Raw genomic sequence first — 19,873 nt, 5'->3', positions numbered from 1 at the left:
GACTACTTATTTTTTGTTTAAATTTATTTAAACATTTTTTTCATAGTATATTATTACACACACTCATGCACACACATGCATGTATATATATATATATATATATATATATATATATATATATATATATATATATATATATATATATATATATATATATAGTTATTTTTGTTATCCATGGGTTAATGGAAATAAAAATGCTGTATATCATGTACATCTCGACATGCGAAATTGTTCCTCTATATTTTCATCGAAGTTGTTCACAATACTTCTCCATGCACAGAGTTTGTGATGTAGTCAAATGTTTACAAATACAAGCGCAGCCGTTTAAAGCTCATTTCTGGTTAATGATGTCAGAATTTGCTGGTATTTTGGAATGGATGTGTGAATAGTCTTTTTCCAGAAGAAATTCCGTAACGTCCTCGCCTGTGTGAACAGCACTTACCGGTAAAGTCGTTCCGGAAATTTCTCAGATGTTTACCGGTATCACTGTGTGAAAGGGGCTAATGTTTAGGAGATTTAAAATAGACAGTAGCATAGTGCAGATTATGCTTGTTCTTTCTGTGGTGCTGTTAAAACCACAACATCAAACCTCTAGCTCTATTATGAAATGGTAGTCAATCACATTTTAAATCGCATTTTTGGTCAAATTAGATTTTTTTAAACCATCCAAATCGTGCATCCCTAATGGTGCAATTAGTAGTTACTTTTTTGAATGAGCTTACTCAATGCTGATTGTGAAAATGGTGTCTAACAAAGTGTATGTACATGTGTGTGTGTGTGTAGGTTGGGAGTATGGTGGCTTTCCAGTGTCAGCCGGGTCACCTTCTGCAGGGCTCCACCACACGCCTCTGTCAGGCCGATCTCACCTGGAGCGGGACCCAGCCGGAGTGTATCCGTAAGTGTAATCCCTACCTAAACCAAAAATAAAATATTTATTTGAAGTCAGGAGTTCAGCGTTTTCCATATATTCACGATTTCTCAAGTCAATGACCAAATCTAAGATCGCCATTTTATCTTTCCAGTCCTAAAGTTTGAGTCCACATTTTTATATTTACTAAACTAAAGTGTCAATTCCAGGGACATTTAAGAGCCCTAAAATAAAACAAATAAACAAACACATAACCCAACTAGGCATGGGCCTACGTAGTTACGGTTTAACTGGTGACCGTGTTAACTGGTGTCCCTTTCCAGATGTAAGCTATTTACATTTGCAGACTGGCAGATTCGTCACTTTTTCACAGCACCAGAACATGCCCACACTAAATAAAGATTCTTATTACTTGTGATGGGAAGTTCGGATCATTTTACTGACTCGGATCTTTGAGTCTCGTTCATCGAGATGAACGAATCTTTTTTCGAGTCATTTCGTTCATTTGGTTCAATTTGCCAAAATATTATTAAAATGTTACGAATTGCTTCCAGACACATCTACAACTAGCCCAAAAGGTCAATCACACGACACATAAGTCATAAATAGATTACTATAAGAAGGAGAAAATAAGTCAATGTTTACCTGATCTTTTGTCTATGAAGGAATTGTTGTCTCTTTGCTCAGGTCACCTCTTCATGTGTTCAAATGTCAGTGGTTCGTTCACGTTACACTGACAGTCACATATAATCTTAACCAATGTACACAGTCTGAGTCGATAGGAGCTATGATAATTAGTTCACCTTTCGAGTCTTCTGGTTCGTTCGTTAATCACGTGACAGAATGACTCAAACCTGAGGACTCAAGAGATGAACGGTTCAATTGGTTTTCCCGCTGTAAACGCATATGATTGGCCCTTGATGAACGAATGACTCAGACCCGATAGAGGACTCGAGAGGTGAACGGATCAATTCTTTTTCCATCTCTAAATGCATATTATTGCCTTCTGCCTTTCCGCGATGAATGATTCAAAAGACTTGAAATGAACGATACCACCTGCACAAATCTGCGCACACGCAGAGGAACGAATCACTCCCTAAGAGGACTCGCAGTTCCCAAATCATATTGAAGATTCGTTCAAAATTAACTAATTGTTCATGAACGACCCATCACTACTGATTACTTGGTGTCAGTGTCATTGTAAACATTATTGATTTTAATATCTGTGTAGCAGAACAGTAAATAACCTAAATTAATCTAAAAAAGAAAAATAATTTACACGTCATCAACGGGATTCGAACTCGTGTAGTCAAAAGATTCAGCACACGTATCAATCAACTTATCTGACTGAGCTACTCAGAACTACACATGAAGTGGTCTGTTTTAATATCTTTATGTTTTCATCGATTGTTACATGTTGTTTAGTTACATGTACTCCCGTTAACATGTTTCTACAAACTCTCCCACTGATAGAATAGCTCTGAATGTCATAGTTGTAAACTCATGTGTATCTGTGCCTTCGGACTCGTGTTAACTCGTGACCCATGCTCACACATGTAACGTACATAAAGATTTTACAAAAAAAATTTATACAATAATATTATTATGCAACATATTATGTCTAATATATCTGAATATATTTAATATATAATATTATGTAACAGAATATTACTTGAAAATCACAACATTTCAATATCAGGTTGATATTTGATATTAGGTTAATTTTAGTTGTGTTGGAAAGTGACCAAAATCCAACATCTGATAGATGTCATAGTAATGTTCACACAACGTCAAGGTGTAACATGATTAGACGTTTATATTTGGTTGATTTTATATTAATTTTAGGGTTGGACATTCGACATTGACGTTGGGTTCTGACATCAACCTGATTTTCTTTCCTAAACAAAATCCAACGTCCCCACGACGTTGGAGTATGTTGAGGTACAACATCAATATGACGTCATGTTGGCGTCCTGTGCCTGCAGGGTTAATTCTGATTGGCTGATTGGAATGTTGTCTCAGGATCAACATAGATGTTAATCAAGGAGCATCTTCTACTTGGTTAAATCAGGTTGATGTCCGTTTTTGATATCTCCTTACTGCTGATTGGCTGCATGTGTATTTTGGGACTAGTCCTGACACTAGGGTCAAAAGTGTTTTTCAAATATTGCTGAGTGGATTTTTAATAACTATTAAATCACTTAACATGCTTCCCAGCACATTTCAAGACCAAGAAAATAAACATATAATGTTTGACCTGTTGGCGTCAACTTCTAGTCAAGACGATATTTTCCTTCCTCATGTCCAAAACCAAATCCAACATTTCTTGTTCTCAGAAACCGGACTCTTGGTTTCCTCATGGACAGTCAAGCATGATTTCCATGAGCCGGTGTCCAATTAAACTTGAATAAACTCCAGTTGTTCTCCAAACTAGACATTAAGATTTATGACTTTGCATTGAGACGCCATATGGTTACTTATTTTATCTGTTTTCGCTCTGCTAATTAAAGCAACTCCAAAAGAAGCTACAGCACAATCATATTCATAAGGCATTATGATTATTAATTTCACAACATTCATCATGCCGCTGCTAATTCTAAAGGAGCAGGACGCATTTATTTCTGCACTCATTTTAACATCAGCAGAAAAATGGCGGAAGTGCTCCAGAAACTATTTATGAACACCGTCTTCTGCAGTGTAGGGTTTATAACCCCACATAAAATGCATAATGTTTAGAATTTAAAAAAAAAACTTTCTAGTAGATCTGACTGAACGCAGTTTGTTTTTATAGCTATAGTTCAATTGATGGAGTACTGGTATATACAGTTGAAACCAGAAGTTTACATACACTCTAAAAAAAGGAACATAATCATTTTTTTTTAATTGTCTGATGGTAAATCATACTGAACGTTTACTATTTTTGGTCCATTAGGATTACCTAGAGAATTTACATTTGCCAAATGCCAGAATAATGAGAGATTTTTTTTTGAGAATTTTTTATTAATTTCTAGACAGTCCAACGTTTACACACATTTCCTTGGTATTTTTTTAGCTTTGCTTTTAAACTGTATATCTATGGTCAGATGTTTTGGGTATCCTTCCTCAAGCTACTCACAATAGTTTGAAAGAATTTTGGCCCATTCCTCCTGACAGAATTGGTGTATCTGAGTCAGATTTGTAGGCTGTCTTGCTCGCACAAGTTTGTTCAACTCTGCCCACAAATTTTCCGTAGGATTGATGTCAGGGCTTTGTGATGGCCACTCCAAAACATTCACTCTGTTGTCCTTAAAGCACTTTTTTACTAATTTGGCAGTATGCTTAGGGTCAGGGTCTGTTTGGAAGACCCATTTGTGGCCAAGTTTTCATTTCCTGGCTGATGTCTTGAGATGTTGCTTCAGTATTTCTACATAATGTTCTTTCTTCATGATGCCATCTATGCTGTGAAGTGGACCAGTCCCTCCTGCAGCAAAACAGCCCCACAACATGATGCTGCCGCCCCCATACTTCACAGTTGGGATGGTGTTCCTAGGCTTTTAAGCTTTCCCCTTTGTCCTCCAAATGTAACACTGGTCATTATGGCCAAACAGTTCAATCTTAGATCCATCAGACCACAGGACATGTCTCAAAACATTATTCCTTTTCCCAGTGTAATTTAGCAAATTGTAATCTGGCTTTTTTGTTGATTCTGGCTTGTTGATTTTCCCATGTTGTCACACAAGGCAGCAGTGTGTTTGAAGTTTTCCTTAAACACTGTTCTACAGTTGTGCCTCCAATTAACTCAAATGTTGTCAGTTAGCCAATCAGAAACTTCTAAAATCTTGACATCATCATCTGAGCTTTTTCAGAGGCAGGATAATCTTATTGTATGTAAACTTGACTTTTAAAGAAAAGTTATAACAATTTCTCAAAAAATATCTCTCTCATTATTCTGCTGTTTAGCATAACAGAAACACATTTAATAATCCTAACTTACCTAAAAGAGAAAACGTTTAGTCAAATTAACATCTGACTTTATTAAATGGTTATGTGCCTTTTCATACAGTGTATGCAAACTTCTGGTTTAAACTGTATATGTGCTCTCCATATTCATGTTTAGATTTCACAACAATAAAATAGACATCAGTGGCACTTTATGGTAGTCTTAAAGTAAATTCTCCACATAGTAAACCTGAAATCTGTTTATTTTCTGTGAGAAAGCCATGAGTAACACTACTCAATGCTTGAACTAACAATGTGAAACCAACCTACTAGAATAATCTGACCAATCTAATGCTCTCTGAGGCTCATTTGATGTGCATTTTAAACCGTACTAAGAGAGAATCACTTAGAAAATGACTCAGGCTCTTTGCAAGAGTGAAGATTAATGTTTCTTACACAATGGCCACTTGAGTTGAATTGCGTATGAATTATGTGGGGTGATATATATGCGAGTTGTGATACTCTATCTGTCCCACACTCCCCTGCTTCACTTCATCAATTGACAAATCACTGATCTCTCGGTGATGAAGGTCTGTCTGTGCTCTTTGCGGGGTTAAAGCGGAATTACTCCTTGAATAATCGATTTTAATTACTTTGCTAAAAATAAAATGCTTCCTCTGTTACAGTATCGGCAAGATGGTCGTCTCGTTCTCAGTGCGTTTGATCTACCTGACTGCAAAAACAATGAACTTAATGCTAATACATCTATATTTATTTGATATCAAAGTTTTTTAGTATCTTGAATGTCAAGTTTTGGTCATATAAACATACACTGGAAAAAAATATCCATATATATTACGTTTTTATACGGTTTACGTATTTTGTCACAGGTTTTTTTTCTGTTTATTTATGGTCGTGAATTGCATTATGGGAGTTTTATCTCTGCTTTGTCGACTTCTGATGCAGAAAACACCACTCTACAGTTCAACAAAGTGGCTTTTATTGATGTTTTAGAAGTTTAAGACAAGATATTGTTCAATAAATAATAATATATAGAGAATTAAGTCTGTAAAATAACAGAAAATGTACTGGCAGCTTATTATTACCAGGTTTTTGTATGGTAATTTACAACACCAACCCAGACAATATATCATACATTTTCCTTCGGCTTAGTCTCTATTTCAGAGGTCGCCACAGCGGAATGAACCACCAACTATTCCAGCATATATTTTATGCAGTAGATGCCCTTCCAGCCGCAACCCAGTCCTGGGAAACACCCATACACACTCATTCACACACACACGCTCATACACTACGGCCAATTTAGTTCATTCAATTCACCTATAGCGCATGTGTTTGGACTGTGGGGGAAACAGGAGCACCTGGAGGAAACCCACACCAACACGGGGAGAACATGCAAACTCCATGAAATGCCAACTGGCCCAGCCGGGACTTGAACCAGTGACCTTCTTGCTGTGAGGCGACAGTGCTAACCACTGAGCCACCATCTTCTTATAATACGTAATCTCAACTGATACAAATATATGAGAAATTTCATGATAATTTCACAAGACCTTTAGGATGCTTTTGGAAAATGCAGCCCTGGTCTTGCTGGTCTTCATGGTGGCCTACAAGACTATAGATCAAACAGGTTTATCAACAGAATCCGCAAAATCGACATCATATGCGTCGACTGAAGAAGGAGAAAACAGCTGGCTTCCAATTTCACAAGACAGATTGCCATTCAGTTGAAGCATTTGGAAAGCTAATTACATTTCGCATCGTGCCACTGCCCTAAAGTTCTGTCATTGTTTTGCAAACATTAGAAAATGAAACGATGAGATAGCTGGGAAGACACAAGATGCTTTCCCCACACACACACACACCCACACACACTTAATTGTAAAGCTGTGATAAAACAGCTTTTGTGCGCTCGCACCTAATCACACCATTTTTCCCCCAAGAATAATGGAGATCATTCTGTAATTACGTACTGTAATTTTGTTTACACAGAGCAGTTGGCTACTCATGGAGTCAGGCTGAGTGCTAAATCATCTTTCTCATTCCACTCTTTTATTTTACACAGAATTGGATAATGGCTGGCTGTCCTTTCCATTAGCGCTCCGCTAGATGCATCTCCAATGAAATTATGCTTTTTTTTTTTTCTTGTGGCTTGCTCTGTCCTGAGGATTTTGATTTATTTACTTCAAGTGGACTGTTTTTTAATGTCATTCATTTATTGTCTTTCAGCATAGGAAAAGAAAGTATTGAGTAATCGTTGATGCATGATGTAAAAAATACATGTTACATTAAAGTGTAGTGAGCAGGTATAACTGTACTGATGTAAAGCGTGAACTATTATAAAATTCTATACTGCCTGACAAAAGTCTTGTCGTCGATCCCAGTTGCAAGAGCAACAAATAATAACTTGGAAAGTAGATTTTTCCAATGGATCATCTGTTAAACTGCATCCCAGTCATTATAAAATACTGCAGAGCAAGGGCATAGGTTTGCGCTTGACATTGGTGGGGACTGGGGATGGGTGAATACAAACCCCCCACACCCCCGCCAAGAATGAATAATGTTTATATATATAATATATATATATATATACATATTGCTATTTATTATTTAACTGCCATTGAAATTTATTATTAAGTAATCCTCTCTTCTTACAATTTATTAAGTTAAATTAAATAGTCATGCGCGTAGCCAAGGGGGTTCTAAATTATAAGAATTTAAAGCTCTAATTTCTTATTCGAAGTATTTTTATTAATTATAAAACTGTAATAAAACTTACAGTTTAAATGTGTAAATAAAGCAATTAAAAGTGTAGTTATAGTAACTATCCAACAAGATTATCCAGCAAAAATTCGTCCTTAATATGTCACTAAAATGTCATATTTTTACCTCAAGTGAATAACTGCAAAAAGGTTCAGTTTTGCATGGCGAGGCAGTGGCGCAGTAGGTAGTGCTGTTGCCTCACAGCAAGAAGGTCGCTGGGTTGCTGGTTCGATCCTCGGCTCAGTTGGTGTTTCTGTGTGGAGTTTGCATGTTCTCCCTGCCTTTGCGTGGGTTTCCTCCGGGTGCTCTGGTTTCCCCCACAGTCCAAAGACATGTGGTACAGGTGAATTGGGTAGGCTAAATTGTCCGTAGTGTATGAGTGTGTGTGTGGATGTTTCCCAGAGATGGGTTGCGGCTGGAAGGGCATCCGCTGTGTAAAAACTTGCTGTATAAGTTGGCGGTTCATTCCGCTGTGGCGACCCCAGATTAATAAAGGGACTAAGCCGACAAGAAAATGAATGAATGAATGAAAACAGGTGCCTTTTAAATAATTATAAATTAAACACAATATAATAAAAACTTTTTAAACTAAATTATTTCCACTCCAAAAAAAAATGAGAAAATAAATTACACATTACAAAGAAATGACAGCCTGAATTAAGCAGATTTATAAGCAGTAAAGCTGAAATAACATCTTCTTGTAAACTAATTAAATAATCAGTTTTACTTTTCATTTCACTTGACACATTTGTGTGTTTAGTGGATTATTTATTCAAGCAAATAAACAATGAATATTGTCAAAAAAAGTTGTATAATTTACAGTTGAAAATCAGAATTATAAGCCCCCCTGAATTATTAGCCCTCTTGTTTATTTTTTCCCCTTTTTCTGTTTAACAGAGATTTTTTCAACACATTTCTAAGCATAATAGTTTTAATAACTCATTTCTAAAAACTGATTTATTTTATCTTTGCCATGATGACAGTCAATGATATTTGACTGGATATTTTTCAAGACACTTCTATACAGCTTAAAGTGACATTTAAATGCTTAACTGGGTTAATTAGGGTAACTAGGCAGGTTAGGGTAATTAGGCAAGTTATTGTATAACGATGGTATAATTTTGTCCCTAAAATGGTGTTTAATAAATTAAAAACTGCTTTTCTTCTAGCCGAAATAAAACAAACAAGACTTTCTCCAGAAGAAAAAATATTATCAGACTTACTGTAAAAATTTCCGTGCTCTGTTAAACATTATTTGGAAATTATTTAAAAAAGAAGAAAAAAATATGAATGGGGCTAATAATTCTGACTTCAACTGTAGGTGTTTTCAATCATATAACTAGTCGCCGTTCATATAAGTACATGTAAAGTCCATTTTTTTATGCAGCGATCCCATATTCTCTGCATAAGTGTATTTAGAAACCATGATAGATTCTATGCCTGATTACCTTGCTCTCTTTTCTCTGGATATACTATTGATCATCCTTATCAAAGTCTGGGATAAAAGAAGTGTGTCCAGTGCACAGAGCCAGAGCCTCAAACCAGGCTACTTTTGATCAAAGATGTGGTGGAGCAGTAGGAATGATTGAGTGAGCTGAGGTTTGCGTTTGATCTGCGGGGTGACAGGTAAAGGTGTGCACGCTTTAAGTGCCGTCTGCCAGCCCGCATCAACGTCTGCCACACTCAGCTTCTGTAGGGCACAGGAACATGGCGGTGTCAAAGACAGAGCAGGGATCCATACTAAAGAAACGCGCCACGTTGTCTTAAAACTTGGTTTTGATTTGGCCCACTGAAGGTTGAAGTAAGATTATATGGCGAATGGATAAGTACATTAACATAACAGATGCCCTTCCAGCCGCAACCCAACACTGTAAAACACCCATACACTCTTGCATTCACACACATACACTACAGCCAATTTAGTTTATTCAATACACCTGTACCGCATGTCTTTGGACTGTGGGGGAAACCGGAGCACCCAGAGGAAACCCAGACCAACGGCTTGAAACAGCAACCTTCTGGCTGTGAGGCAATTGTGCTACCCACTTCACCACCGTGACGCTCATTACCAATCATAATACTTTTAATAACTCATTTCTAATAACTGATTTATTTTATCTTTGCCATGATGACAGTAAATAATATTTGACTAGATATATTTCAAGATACTAGTCAGGGGTGGACTAAACCAATAAGCGAGATAAGCAACCGCTTAGGACACCGGGGAATTAGGGGGCGCTGACCAATGCCAAGAAGCCTGTATTTATCATATAGCCCTTTTATTCATTACATCGATATTACTTCTACTTACGAAGTATTATTACTTTATTACATTATTAACATTGTTCTTTTCAAAACTGGAGGCCCCCATGAACAATGGAACGTTCCATCCGTACTGCACATGTAAAAGGTGTAAGCGCTTCCTTCAGTCAAAGACACTACTGCCAGTTACTGTTGGCAATTAGGAACTTTTCAGAGTACCGTAGCGGCATTTTCAAAACACTAGCAAATGTTTTTAGGTGTTACTGGAGATTTTTAGAGACTCTCATGTGTCATGTGTCTTGCTGTACCGTTCCTAATGTTACTCTTCGCAGTGAGCTGGGGAAAAAATTTGAAAACAGTAGAAAGAAATTTGAAGGAGGCTAATAATTCGGACTTCAACTGTATATATATATATATATATATATATATATATATATATATATATATATATATATATGTGTGTGTGTATACTCCCATACTTGGAATAGCTTAGGGCCCCCAAATACTAAGTCCGCCACTGATTCTAGTATTCAGCTTAAAGTGACATTTAAAGGCTTTACTAGGTTAATTAGGCAGGTTAGGGTAATTAGGCAAGTCATTGTATAACATTGGTGCGTTCTTTAAAATATAATATTAATATTTAATATTATAATATTAAAAATATTGCTTAATAGGGCTAATAATTTTCACTTTAAAATGGTTTTTAAAAAAATAAAAACTGCTTTTCCGCTGCTAGTCCGTTTGCACTGGCTGCCAGTTGCTGCTCGCATTAAATTCAAAACTCTGATGTTTGCCTACAAAGTGACTTCTGGCCTAGCACCTTCTTATCTGCACTCACTTCTGCAGATCTATGTGCCCTCCAGAAACTTGCGTTCTGTGAATGAACGTCGCCTCGTGGTTCCATATCAAAGAGGGAAAAAATCACTTTCGCGAACGCTCACGCTCAATCTGCCCAGTTGGTGGAATGAACTCCCTAACTGCATCAGAACAGCAGAGTCACTCGCTATTTTCAAGAAACGACTAAAAACTCAACTATTTAGTCTCCACTTCACTTCCTAATCTGCAATTGCCTCTTTGAATATCACACTAACTGTACAAAAAAAAAAAAAAAAACTACTAATACTTCCCTTCTTAGACTTTACAGACCTGAAACTTGCCTTTAGTACTTATTCATTGTTGCTCTTAGTTGTGTAAATTGCTTCCTTGTCCTCATTTGTAAGTCGCTTTGGATAAAAGCGTCTGCTAAATGACTAAATGTAAATGTAAATGTAAATGCTTTTATTCTAGCTGAAATAAAACACATAAGTGTTCCTCCAGAAGAAAAAATATTATAGGAAATATTGTAAAAAAGTCTTGCTCTGTTAAACATCATTTAGGAAATATGTGAGGTATTTTGACCTCACCTGTAAATGTTAAATGTCCTCCTTTCTTGTGTTTGCAGCCCACAGTTGTAAACAGCCGGAGAGTCCTCCCCATGTGGACGTTGTGGGAATGGATCTACCTTCCTATGGTTATACGCTCATCTACAGCTGTCAGAGCGGCTTCTTTCTGTCTGGTGGCTCTGAACACCGCGTCTGCAGATCTGACGGGACGTGGACCGGGAAGATGCCTGTGTGTCGAGGTAGCGAACACATCCCATTGTGCTTTAAAAAGCGTTCAGTCATTCAACTCAAACTTTGCACACATGAAGCAACTATAGGTGCGGGGAAAAAATTCAACCGCGGATCCTTAAACAGTTTTACATGCAATAATATAAAAATAAGGCCTTAATTAGTCTTAAATCCTCATTTCACAGGTCTGAAAAATGCAATCGAACCAACCCCATAAAGATTTTGTTTCCAATTTGAAATCTGCTTAAATCTTTTAAATCTCACAAAAATCTGAATAAAACAAAAAACCTTTTGAATATCGATATGAATAAAACAGTGTACTGTATGTGCAGGAGTTGACCATGATGACAGAGTTCGAATCCGGCGAAGAATGGTTTAGAAAGTGAGTAAAACAAGAACAGAAGCCACAAAATAAAGCAAACAAGTAAATAACAGGGTGAGAACATGGTATAATCTAAAAAACGTGGTAAAAATCAGGTAGCCATGAGGGCTTTTCTGTTCCTGGATTGCTTTTAAAATACTGTTGGTTGGGTTTTGGGAAGCTGGTCAATCGCTGCATTTGGAAAAAACTATCCTTAAGTTTAGGGAAGGCGGTGGGTGGTGGGATCGTCGGTCAATTAGTCATTCAGTCGAAAGCTGATGAATTTTCGCGAGAACAGCTTGCTCGAATGGCGCTCACAAGAGAAATTTGAGATCTCATAAAGTGTACACAGCAGCCTCTGTATTTGCGAAAACAAAAACAGCAAACAACATAGATCCTGGGACGTATTTTGCACTCTCCAGAAATGTATATAGGGGTACATTTTCAGAAGGAGTCTGGGTTGTTTGGGACGCATGCAACGCCAAAAAGCCCCAAAACCTTAAAAACAACAGGTGCATGAGAAACGGTTTGGCCTCCAGCATCTTATCCTAAGAATAAACTTTCGAACAGGCTCCTTTTTATATGTTCAGTTATCAATTTGTGTTTTATATAACATCTGCTATATAAAAGATCTTATTCATGACAGTACTAAAAACAAACAGCATGTGATTGTTCTAATCCCTCAGCAAAGGGTGTGTAAATTCATGAGCAGAGCTATAAAAGCTTTCAGTCTGTTCTGGAGTATCAGGCAGTTAGTTAAAGCAGACGGCTCTGCGTGTGAGTGTGTTGAGGTGGGGATCTGGAGCTCCGGCGTGAGGCCTGTGTGTGCTGCACTGCTGTGATTTTTATCTTCTGCAGCCCAGAGCTCTGCCATGCATGCGCACAGCTGTACACTTCAGGCTTTCAGTAATTACTGCACATAAACAGATGTGATTGTGTATAAAAAAACACTCCAGAGCGGTCGACTGAGAGCTGTGATGGGGCTCTGTTTCCTTCTCTCTCTTTCTCTTTTTTGTGCTGCCACTAATGTATGTTATAAATAGCATCTGTTTAAACAGTACTACACTACCTGACAAAAGTCTTGTTGTCGATCCCAGTTTTAAGAGCAGCATATAATAACTTGACTTCTAGTTGATCATTTGGGAAAGTGTCTGAAGGTAGATTTGCATCCCAGTCATCACAAATACTGCAGAAGACCTATTGGAACCCGCATAGACCCAAGATTCTCACTGAAATCAGTCAAGTTTGGCTGGTTTGGGGTTACAATGAGTATGGGGTGTGCGAGAGATCTGCAGAGTGGATGGCAACATCAACAGCCTGAGGTATCAAGACATTTGTGCTGCCCATTACATTACAAACCACAGGAGAGGGCAAATTCTTCAGCAGGATAGCGCTCCTTCTCATACTTCAGCCTCCACATCAAAGTTCCTTTAAGGAAAGAAGGTCAAGGTGCTCTGAGATTGGTCAGCCCAGTCACCAGACATGAACATTATTGAGGCATTGAAGATGAATCCAAAGAATCTTGATGAGCTCTGGGAGTCCTGCAGGAATGCTTTCTTCTCTTTATTTCTTCAGGAATGCTTAATAAAGATGACTTTATTAATAAGTGATTTGAGTCAGACTTTTCTGTCCTAATTAAATAATTACTTTTAATTAAAGTCGCATTTTAGCATTTATAGAATTACAGTTACTATCTATTTTGCAGATTATAAGCAATCTTGGTGGTGAGGGAAAAAAGAAAACTTTATAACAAGATGTAACCTGGATAACCTAGGCTACTAATGAAAAGTGAAAGTGATGTGAAAAACGAGAAAGAAAGCAAGGAAAATTAGCCATTTAATCATTCTATGTATTAAAGTCATGGGCCCTTTAAGAGTCTACGGGAGAGCGAGCCGAACTCCACCGACGCACCATAATTGGTCAAGAGAGGAAGTTATGATTGGAAAAGTTACGGTTGAGAGAGTTACAGTTTTGAATATTAAATGATGCAGATAGACAATCGAGAGGGAGACGAGACAGCAGCAGAAAGAGATCCAGAGCCCTTCCACATTTAGTCAGTGATTTGAAACAGATTTAACAAAGATAAAGTTATTGAAATGAGGCAACAGCACCAAAAACTGTCGTCGTATTAAGAAACCATCACTGAATAGAGGATTTGTGGTCGAACTGAGATTTGGAGCGAGTAACTGTTGTCGGCAGGCATCTGAGTGAGAAGGGGATGTGGCGGAGTTTGTAAGCTGATACTGACGCGGAAATTGTGAAAACGACATAATTAAGTTGTTATTTCGACATAATAAAGTCAATATTTCGACATAATAAAGTCGTTGTTTCAACATAATTAAGTTGTATTTCGACTCTGTAAGCCACTAGATGGCAGAATAGGACTAGCAGTAGATTAATGAGCATGCATTAAGAAAAATCTTTAATAAATGACAAAATAATTGCAAATAAATTACAAAATATAGATTTTTTTTTTAATTCAAGATACAGCGCTATTTTATACATTATTTCTGTTAAGTGACGAGACTTTTGTCTAAGTTAAGTCAGACCTTACTGTCCTAATTAAATAATTAAAAATCAAGGCCTGATTATATTTTTTTTTTTGGGGGGGTAAAATAAGCGTAATCTAGAGGCCTTTGTCTTTGAAATCAAGGCATGATGAACTAGAAGTCAAGTTATTATTTGTTGTTCCTAAAACTTGGATAGGCGACAAGACTTTTGTCAGGTAGTGCCATATCTAACGAATGAATACTGGTTTCCAAGACGTAAAAACTAGTATGTAATGAATTAATAGTAGAAACTTTTTTTAAATGTACTAGTCCCTAAAATATAAGCATTAGTAGATGGTGAATAAGCATTAGTACTTTATAGAAAATACATTAGTATCTTTTAAAAAAATAATAATAATAAAAAAAAAAAATATATATATATATATATATATATATATATATATATATATACAGTTGAAATCAGAATTATTAGCACCCCTGAATTATTAGCACCCTTGTTTATTAGTTTCCCCAATTTCTGTTTAAAGGAAAGAAGATTTTTTTCAACACATTTATTAGCATGATAGTTTTAATAACTCACCCCTAATAACTGATTTATTTTATCTTTGCCATGATGACAGTAAATAACATTTGACTAGATATTTTTCAAGACACTTCTATACAGCTTAAAGTGACATTTAAAGGCTTAACTAGGTTAAATAGGTTAATTAATCAGGTTAGGGTAATTAGGCAAGTTAAACCATAATGATGGTTTGTTTTGTAGACTATCAGGGAAAAATATAGCTTAAACGGGCTAATAATTGTGTCCTTAAAATTGCTTTAAAAAAATAAAAACTGCTTTTTTTATTGTAGCGAAATAAAAATAAAATAAGGCTTTCTCCAGAAGAAAAAATATTATTAGACATCCTGTGAAAATTTCCTTGCTCTGTTAAACATCATTTGGGAAATATTTAAAAAACAAAATAAAAATCAAGGGGGGCTTATAATTCTGACTTTAAGTATACATATATATAAATATATATATATATATATATATATATATATATATATATATATATATATATATATATATATATATATATATATATATATATATATATATATATATATATATATATATGTATATATGCTAGTATGTATAATAGAGGTTAAACGGTTTGCCTGCTTCAGTGTTTTCTGTTATACTCCTTGATACTGTATGTTGACCGTGTCTTTCCTCTTGTGTCTGCGGTCACTGAATTTTCCTTTGTGAAAGCAGAAAAAAAGAGACCCATTGTTGCCCCAGGATGTTACTCTACGCCTGAAATGATAAAAGTGATGCCAATTTGATCTGTCAATCTTTTTTTTTTAAACAAGTGGCTTCATTCATTTTGTGTTCTTTCTTTCCCAGCGGGCTCCAAGCTCTCCGAAAAGCCTATTAAACCGGTCCCAGGAACGCCGAGTCCGAAGCTAAACGGTGAGTGTGGCGCTACTATGAAATGGGGTTTCATTTTGAAAGACCACTTACTGTAGGAGAGCTAAGTGCTCCTCATTTAGGATGAATAATTTGGGCTGAACGTCTCCGCTGTTTGGCCACAGAGAGCAATGGTAGCGCTATCCGTGATTTAGTCCAGACGCAGGCCCCAGGAGAAGGAGACTAATGAGGAGAAAACGGGATCCAGTTAGTTGACAATAAAGTAGACTGGCAGCCGCAAAACACTCGACTGGAATCACAAGATAGTTCCTACAGAACTTTGCCAGACTTTCTTACAGTGTATCCGGTATCTGTTATATATTAGAGGACAGAATTAAGTGGGAGATGACCTGGTGTCCTGTAAACCAACAAAATTCTGTTTTTTCATTTGAAACAGGGGTGTCCTGACACTCGTTCCTGGAGGGCCGTTGTCCTGCATAGTTTAGCTTTAACTTCCTTCAACACACCTCCCTGAAAGTTTTTAGTATACCTAGAAAGAGCTTGATTAGATGGTTTAGGTGTGTTTATTTGCCACAGCCACATCACCCTGCAGCCCAAGACCGGTTACTCACTGAAGCTAAGCAGGGCTGAGCCTGGTCAGCACCTGGATGGGAGACCACATGGGAAAACTAGGTCGCTGTTGGAAGTGGTGTTAGAGAGGCCAGCAGGGGGCGCTCAACCTGTGGTCTGTTTGAGTTCTAATGCCCCAGTAAAAGTGTACTGTCAGTGGGCGCCGTCTATAGTATTGAGACATAAACCAAGGTCCTGACTCATTGGGGTCATTAAAAATCCCATGGCACTTCTCGTAAAGAGTAGGGGTCCTGGCCAAAGTCCCTAAATCAACTATCATTACTTTTGGCCCACTAGCCTCAATCACGTTTGTTTTTCGGCCCTTCATAAGAATAAGGTTTGGACACCCCTGGTTTAGGGGTAAAAAGAGAAAGTAAATCTGAGCACATTTTCCAATAAACTCTACCTACAAACAGTTGTGAGAAAACAGCGGTTAAGAAAGAGTAGTGAATTTTTGTAGCAGCTCAAGCAATTCAGCTCTCCAGTCATGTCATGTTTATTTATAAAGCCATCTACTGTAATCATACGACAACTATAAAATCATACATTTTAAAATTATAAAATTATATCGTATAAATAAATGCAACATATATGAACACATACAGCCCCTTGCAATCTCTGATATGTTATCAATTTCAGAAAAACTACACAGAGCATACATTTAGTCCTTATTTGGGTTCAAAAAACACACAACATATATCAGCGCAATCAGAGCAAACCTCTCCATCTGTATCTTTAATCTTCACCAGCACCAACAGCCTCTGTTAGAAAGTAATTCCATCATTCAGAGTTCATAATAGTCCAAAAGGCGATGAGAACATGGCAGTTTGTTCATGTTTTAGGTTGCTGAAAGAATCATTTGCTCATTTGTTTTTTCCGGATTCTCCTTTGTTTTTTCGCGCATCAGTGTCACGTTTGTTCATTTTTGAATGGATCGAAGATCAGAAGCACTTCAATAATCACACGCACGTTATCTTCAGCTCAAGAAGTTTGTTATTCATTTTAAATATAGACTTGAGGTAAACGCACACGAAAAATTGCTACTGCTCGCGTTTTAGACGGCCTTGTAAAAAACTACGGGGCACAGGGTAGATTCTGCTCTTCTTCTTGCTTTTCTTCTTAGCTGTATTTCTGTTCATTAACATCGACGACAAGGTTTGTTTGAGCTCGGGTCGACCATGGCTCATTACTATATGCATATATTATTACATTTACATTTAGTCATTTAGCAGACGCTTTTATCCAAAGCGATTTACAAATGAGGACAAGGAAGCAACTTACACAGCTATAAGAGCAACAATGAATAAGTGCTGTAGGCAAGTTTCAGGTCTGTAAAGTCTAAGAAGGAAAGTGTTAGTAATGTTTTTTTGTTGTTGTTTTTTTTTGGGTACAGTTAGTGTGATATTCAGAGAGGCAATTGCAGATTAGGAAGTGAAGTGGAGACTAAATAGTTGAGTTTTTAGTCGTTTCTTGAAGACAGCGAGTGACTCTGCAGTTCTGATGCAGTTAGGGAGTTCATTCCACCAACTGGGCAGATTGAGCGTGAGCGTTAGCGAAAGTGATTTCTTCCCTCTTTGGGATGTAACCATGAGGCGACGTTCATTCACAGATCGCAAGTTTCTGGAGGGCACATAGATCTGCAGAAGTGAGAGCAGATAAGAAAGAGCAAGGCCAGAAGTCACTTTGTAGGCAAACATCAGAGCTTTGAATTTGATGCAAGCAGCAACTGGCAGCCAGTGCAAACGGAGTAGCAGCGGAGTGACATGTGCTCGTTTAGGTTCATTGAAGACCACTCGTGCTGCTGCGTTCTGGAGCAGCTGATTAGGCTTGATAGAGTTAGCTGGAAGCCCAGCTAGTAGAGAGTTTCAGTAATCCAGTTTGGAGAGAACAAGAGCTTTAACAAGGAGTTGAGCTGCATGTTGTTATAGAGTGCGAATCTGCCCAGTGTAATGTCTCAGCTGTGCATTTAAAAATGGCAGTTCCTGTGTTTTCATTCTCCTGGCTTGTGCACGAGCGAGTGACCTTTCTCTGTAAACAAATAGTGCTAAATTGCACACTGGAAAAAAATGGCGATATGTTTAATACTTATTTCCCCCACTGTATATGAGGGCCTTTAGTGTACACAGATAATACAGAATCACCTACACCTAATATGAGTCACGTTCTAGAGTCTGTCCGTGCAAGGAAAGGACAAATCGGATTTCCTGTACGTTTACAGAAGCTGCTGGATCCCGGGATCAGTGAGACAGAGAACACTTTGAGCCACTCGGTTCTGAAGTGGGAGATTACAGGAGAATTGACTGTCTTTGTAAAGACTTAGAGCGTGTTATCGGAGAACTCCGGCCAACGCATTATATCTTATCTGGCTTCATTTGAAATATCTTCGCTGAATAACTGAATATTATGTTGAATTATGTGCTGTCCTTTTTATGGCTAAGTTTGACCTCACCATTTGCCTTGCTTAAGCAGTGTGATATGACAGGCTATATTAACATATGTAAATCCAAATCTCTCTATATATATTACCCTATAAATCTATTTCTGTATATGTACACTCACCGGCCACTTTATTAGGTACACCTTACTTATGGTCCTGTTTATTTCTAAGGGTGCTTTCACACTCGTGAATCGATTTATTTGTTCCAAAAGAGGGATTAAAATTGTTACATTGTTGCTCTATGTTCTTGGTGTGGTTTGCTTTGAGACGACAAAGTTTCTAAACAGAGTGGTTAAGTGGTGTCTGACAGGGTGCGCAAGACATGTCGGAAGAGCGAGGAGGGATGCGGTGGGGAGGGGTGAGAAGGGTACGCGACGTATTTGAGGACTGGGAAGGAGACGCATGATTTCCGGGAGATTATCACTTATTTGCGGACATCTGGGAGTCTCTGTGCATATGCGGATAACTCCCGGAACTTCCCGCCCTACCCATAATTCTCTCTTCATATAGCCGTATGCCTATTACATATCCATAAAACACTGTGATATAGCCGGGCTCGGATCGTATCGCTTTCTCGCTAACATCGAGCTGAGACCACCTCATTCAGGCGATCTCGGACCAATTGATTGATTTGGATCCGAGTTTGTTGGTGGTTTTACATATACCAAACGAACCGCGCCAACTGGGCAAACGAGACAGGTTCCTAAACAAAAGTCTGTGTGAAAGCACCCTGACACTACCGTCCGAATGTCGCAGCAGAAATCGAGACTCATCAGACCAGGCAACGTTTCTACAATCTTATATTGGCCATAGACATTGTCCTGTGTGAATTGTAGCTTCAGTTTCCTGTTCTTAGCTGACAGAAGTGGCACCCGGTGTGGTCTTCTGCTGCTGTAGCCTCAAGATTAGACGTGTTGTGCGTTCAGAGATGCTCTTCTGCAGACCTCAGTTGTAACGAGTGCTTATTTGAGTTACTGTTGCCTTTCTACCAGCTGGAACCAGTCTGGCCATTCTCCTCTGATCTCTGCCATCAACAAGGCATTTGCGTCCACAGAACTGCCGCTCACTGGATATTTTCTCTTTTTCAGACCATTTTCTGC

At 37.7% G+C, this 19,873-nt stretch overlaps 1 protein-coding gene across 9 annotated transcripts in view; it reads left to right on the top strand.

Moving 5' to 3' along the window:
- Positions 1-19,873, top strand: part of csmd3b (CUB and Sushi multiple domains 3b) — a 990,558-nt gene that overhangs the window by 948,677 nt on the left and 22,008 nt on the right. For all 9 annotated transcript variants that reach the window (XR_012395232.1, XM_068215335.2, XM_017352314.4 and 6 more), the window contains 3 exons: positions 784-895; positions 11,274-11,453; positions 15,704-15,769. Coding sequence is in view for 8 of the 9 variants with exons in the window: in XM_068215335.2 (XP_068071436.1) it covers positions 784-895; positions 11,274-11,453; positions 15,704-15,769 (358 nt within the window). In the remaining variant the exon portion in view is untranslated. The remainder of the gene's footprint in view (positions 1-783; positions 896-11,273; positions 11,454-15,703; positions 15,770-19,873) is intronic.

The sequence above is a fragment of the Danio rerio genome, chromosome 19 (assembly GCF_049306965.1).
Source record: "Danio rerio strain Tuebingen ecotype United States chromosome 19, GRCz12tu, whole genome shotgun sequence".
Lineage (NCBI taxonomy): Eukaryota > Metazoa > Chordata > Actinopteri > Cypriniformes > Danionidae > Danio > Danio rerio.
Note: the sequence above shows the minus strand (reverse complement) of the source record. Positions and strands in the feature narration are given on the sequence as shown.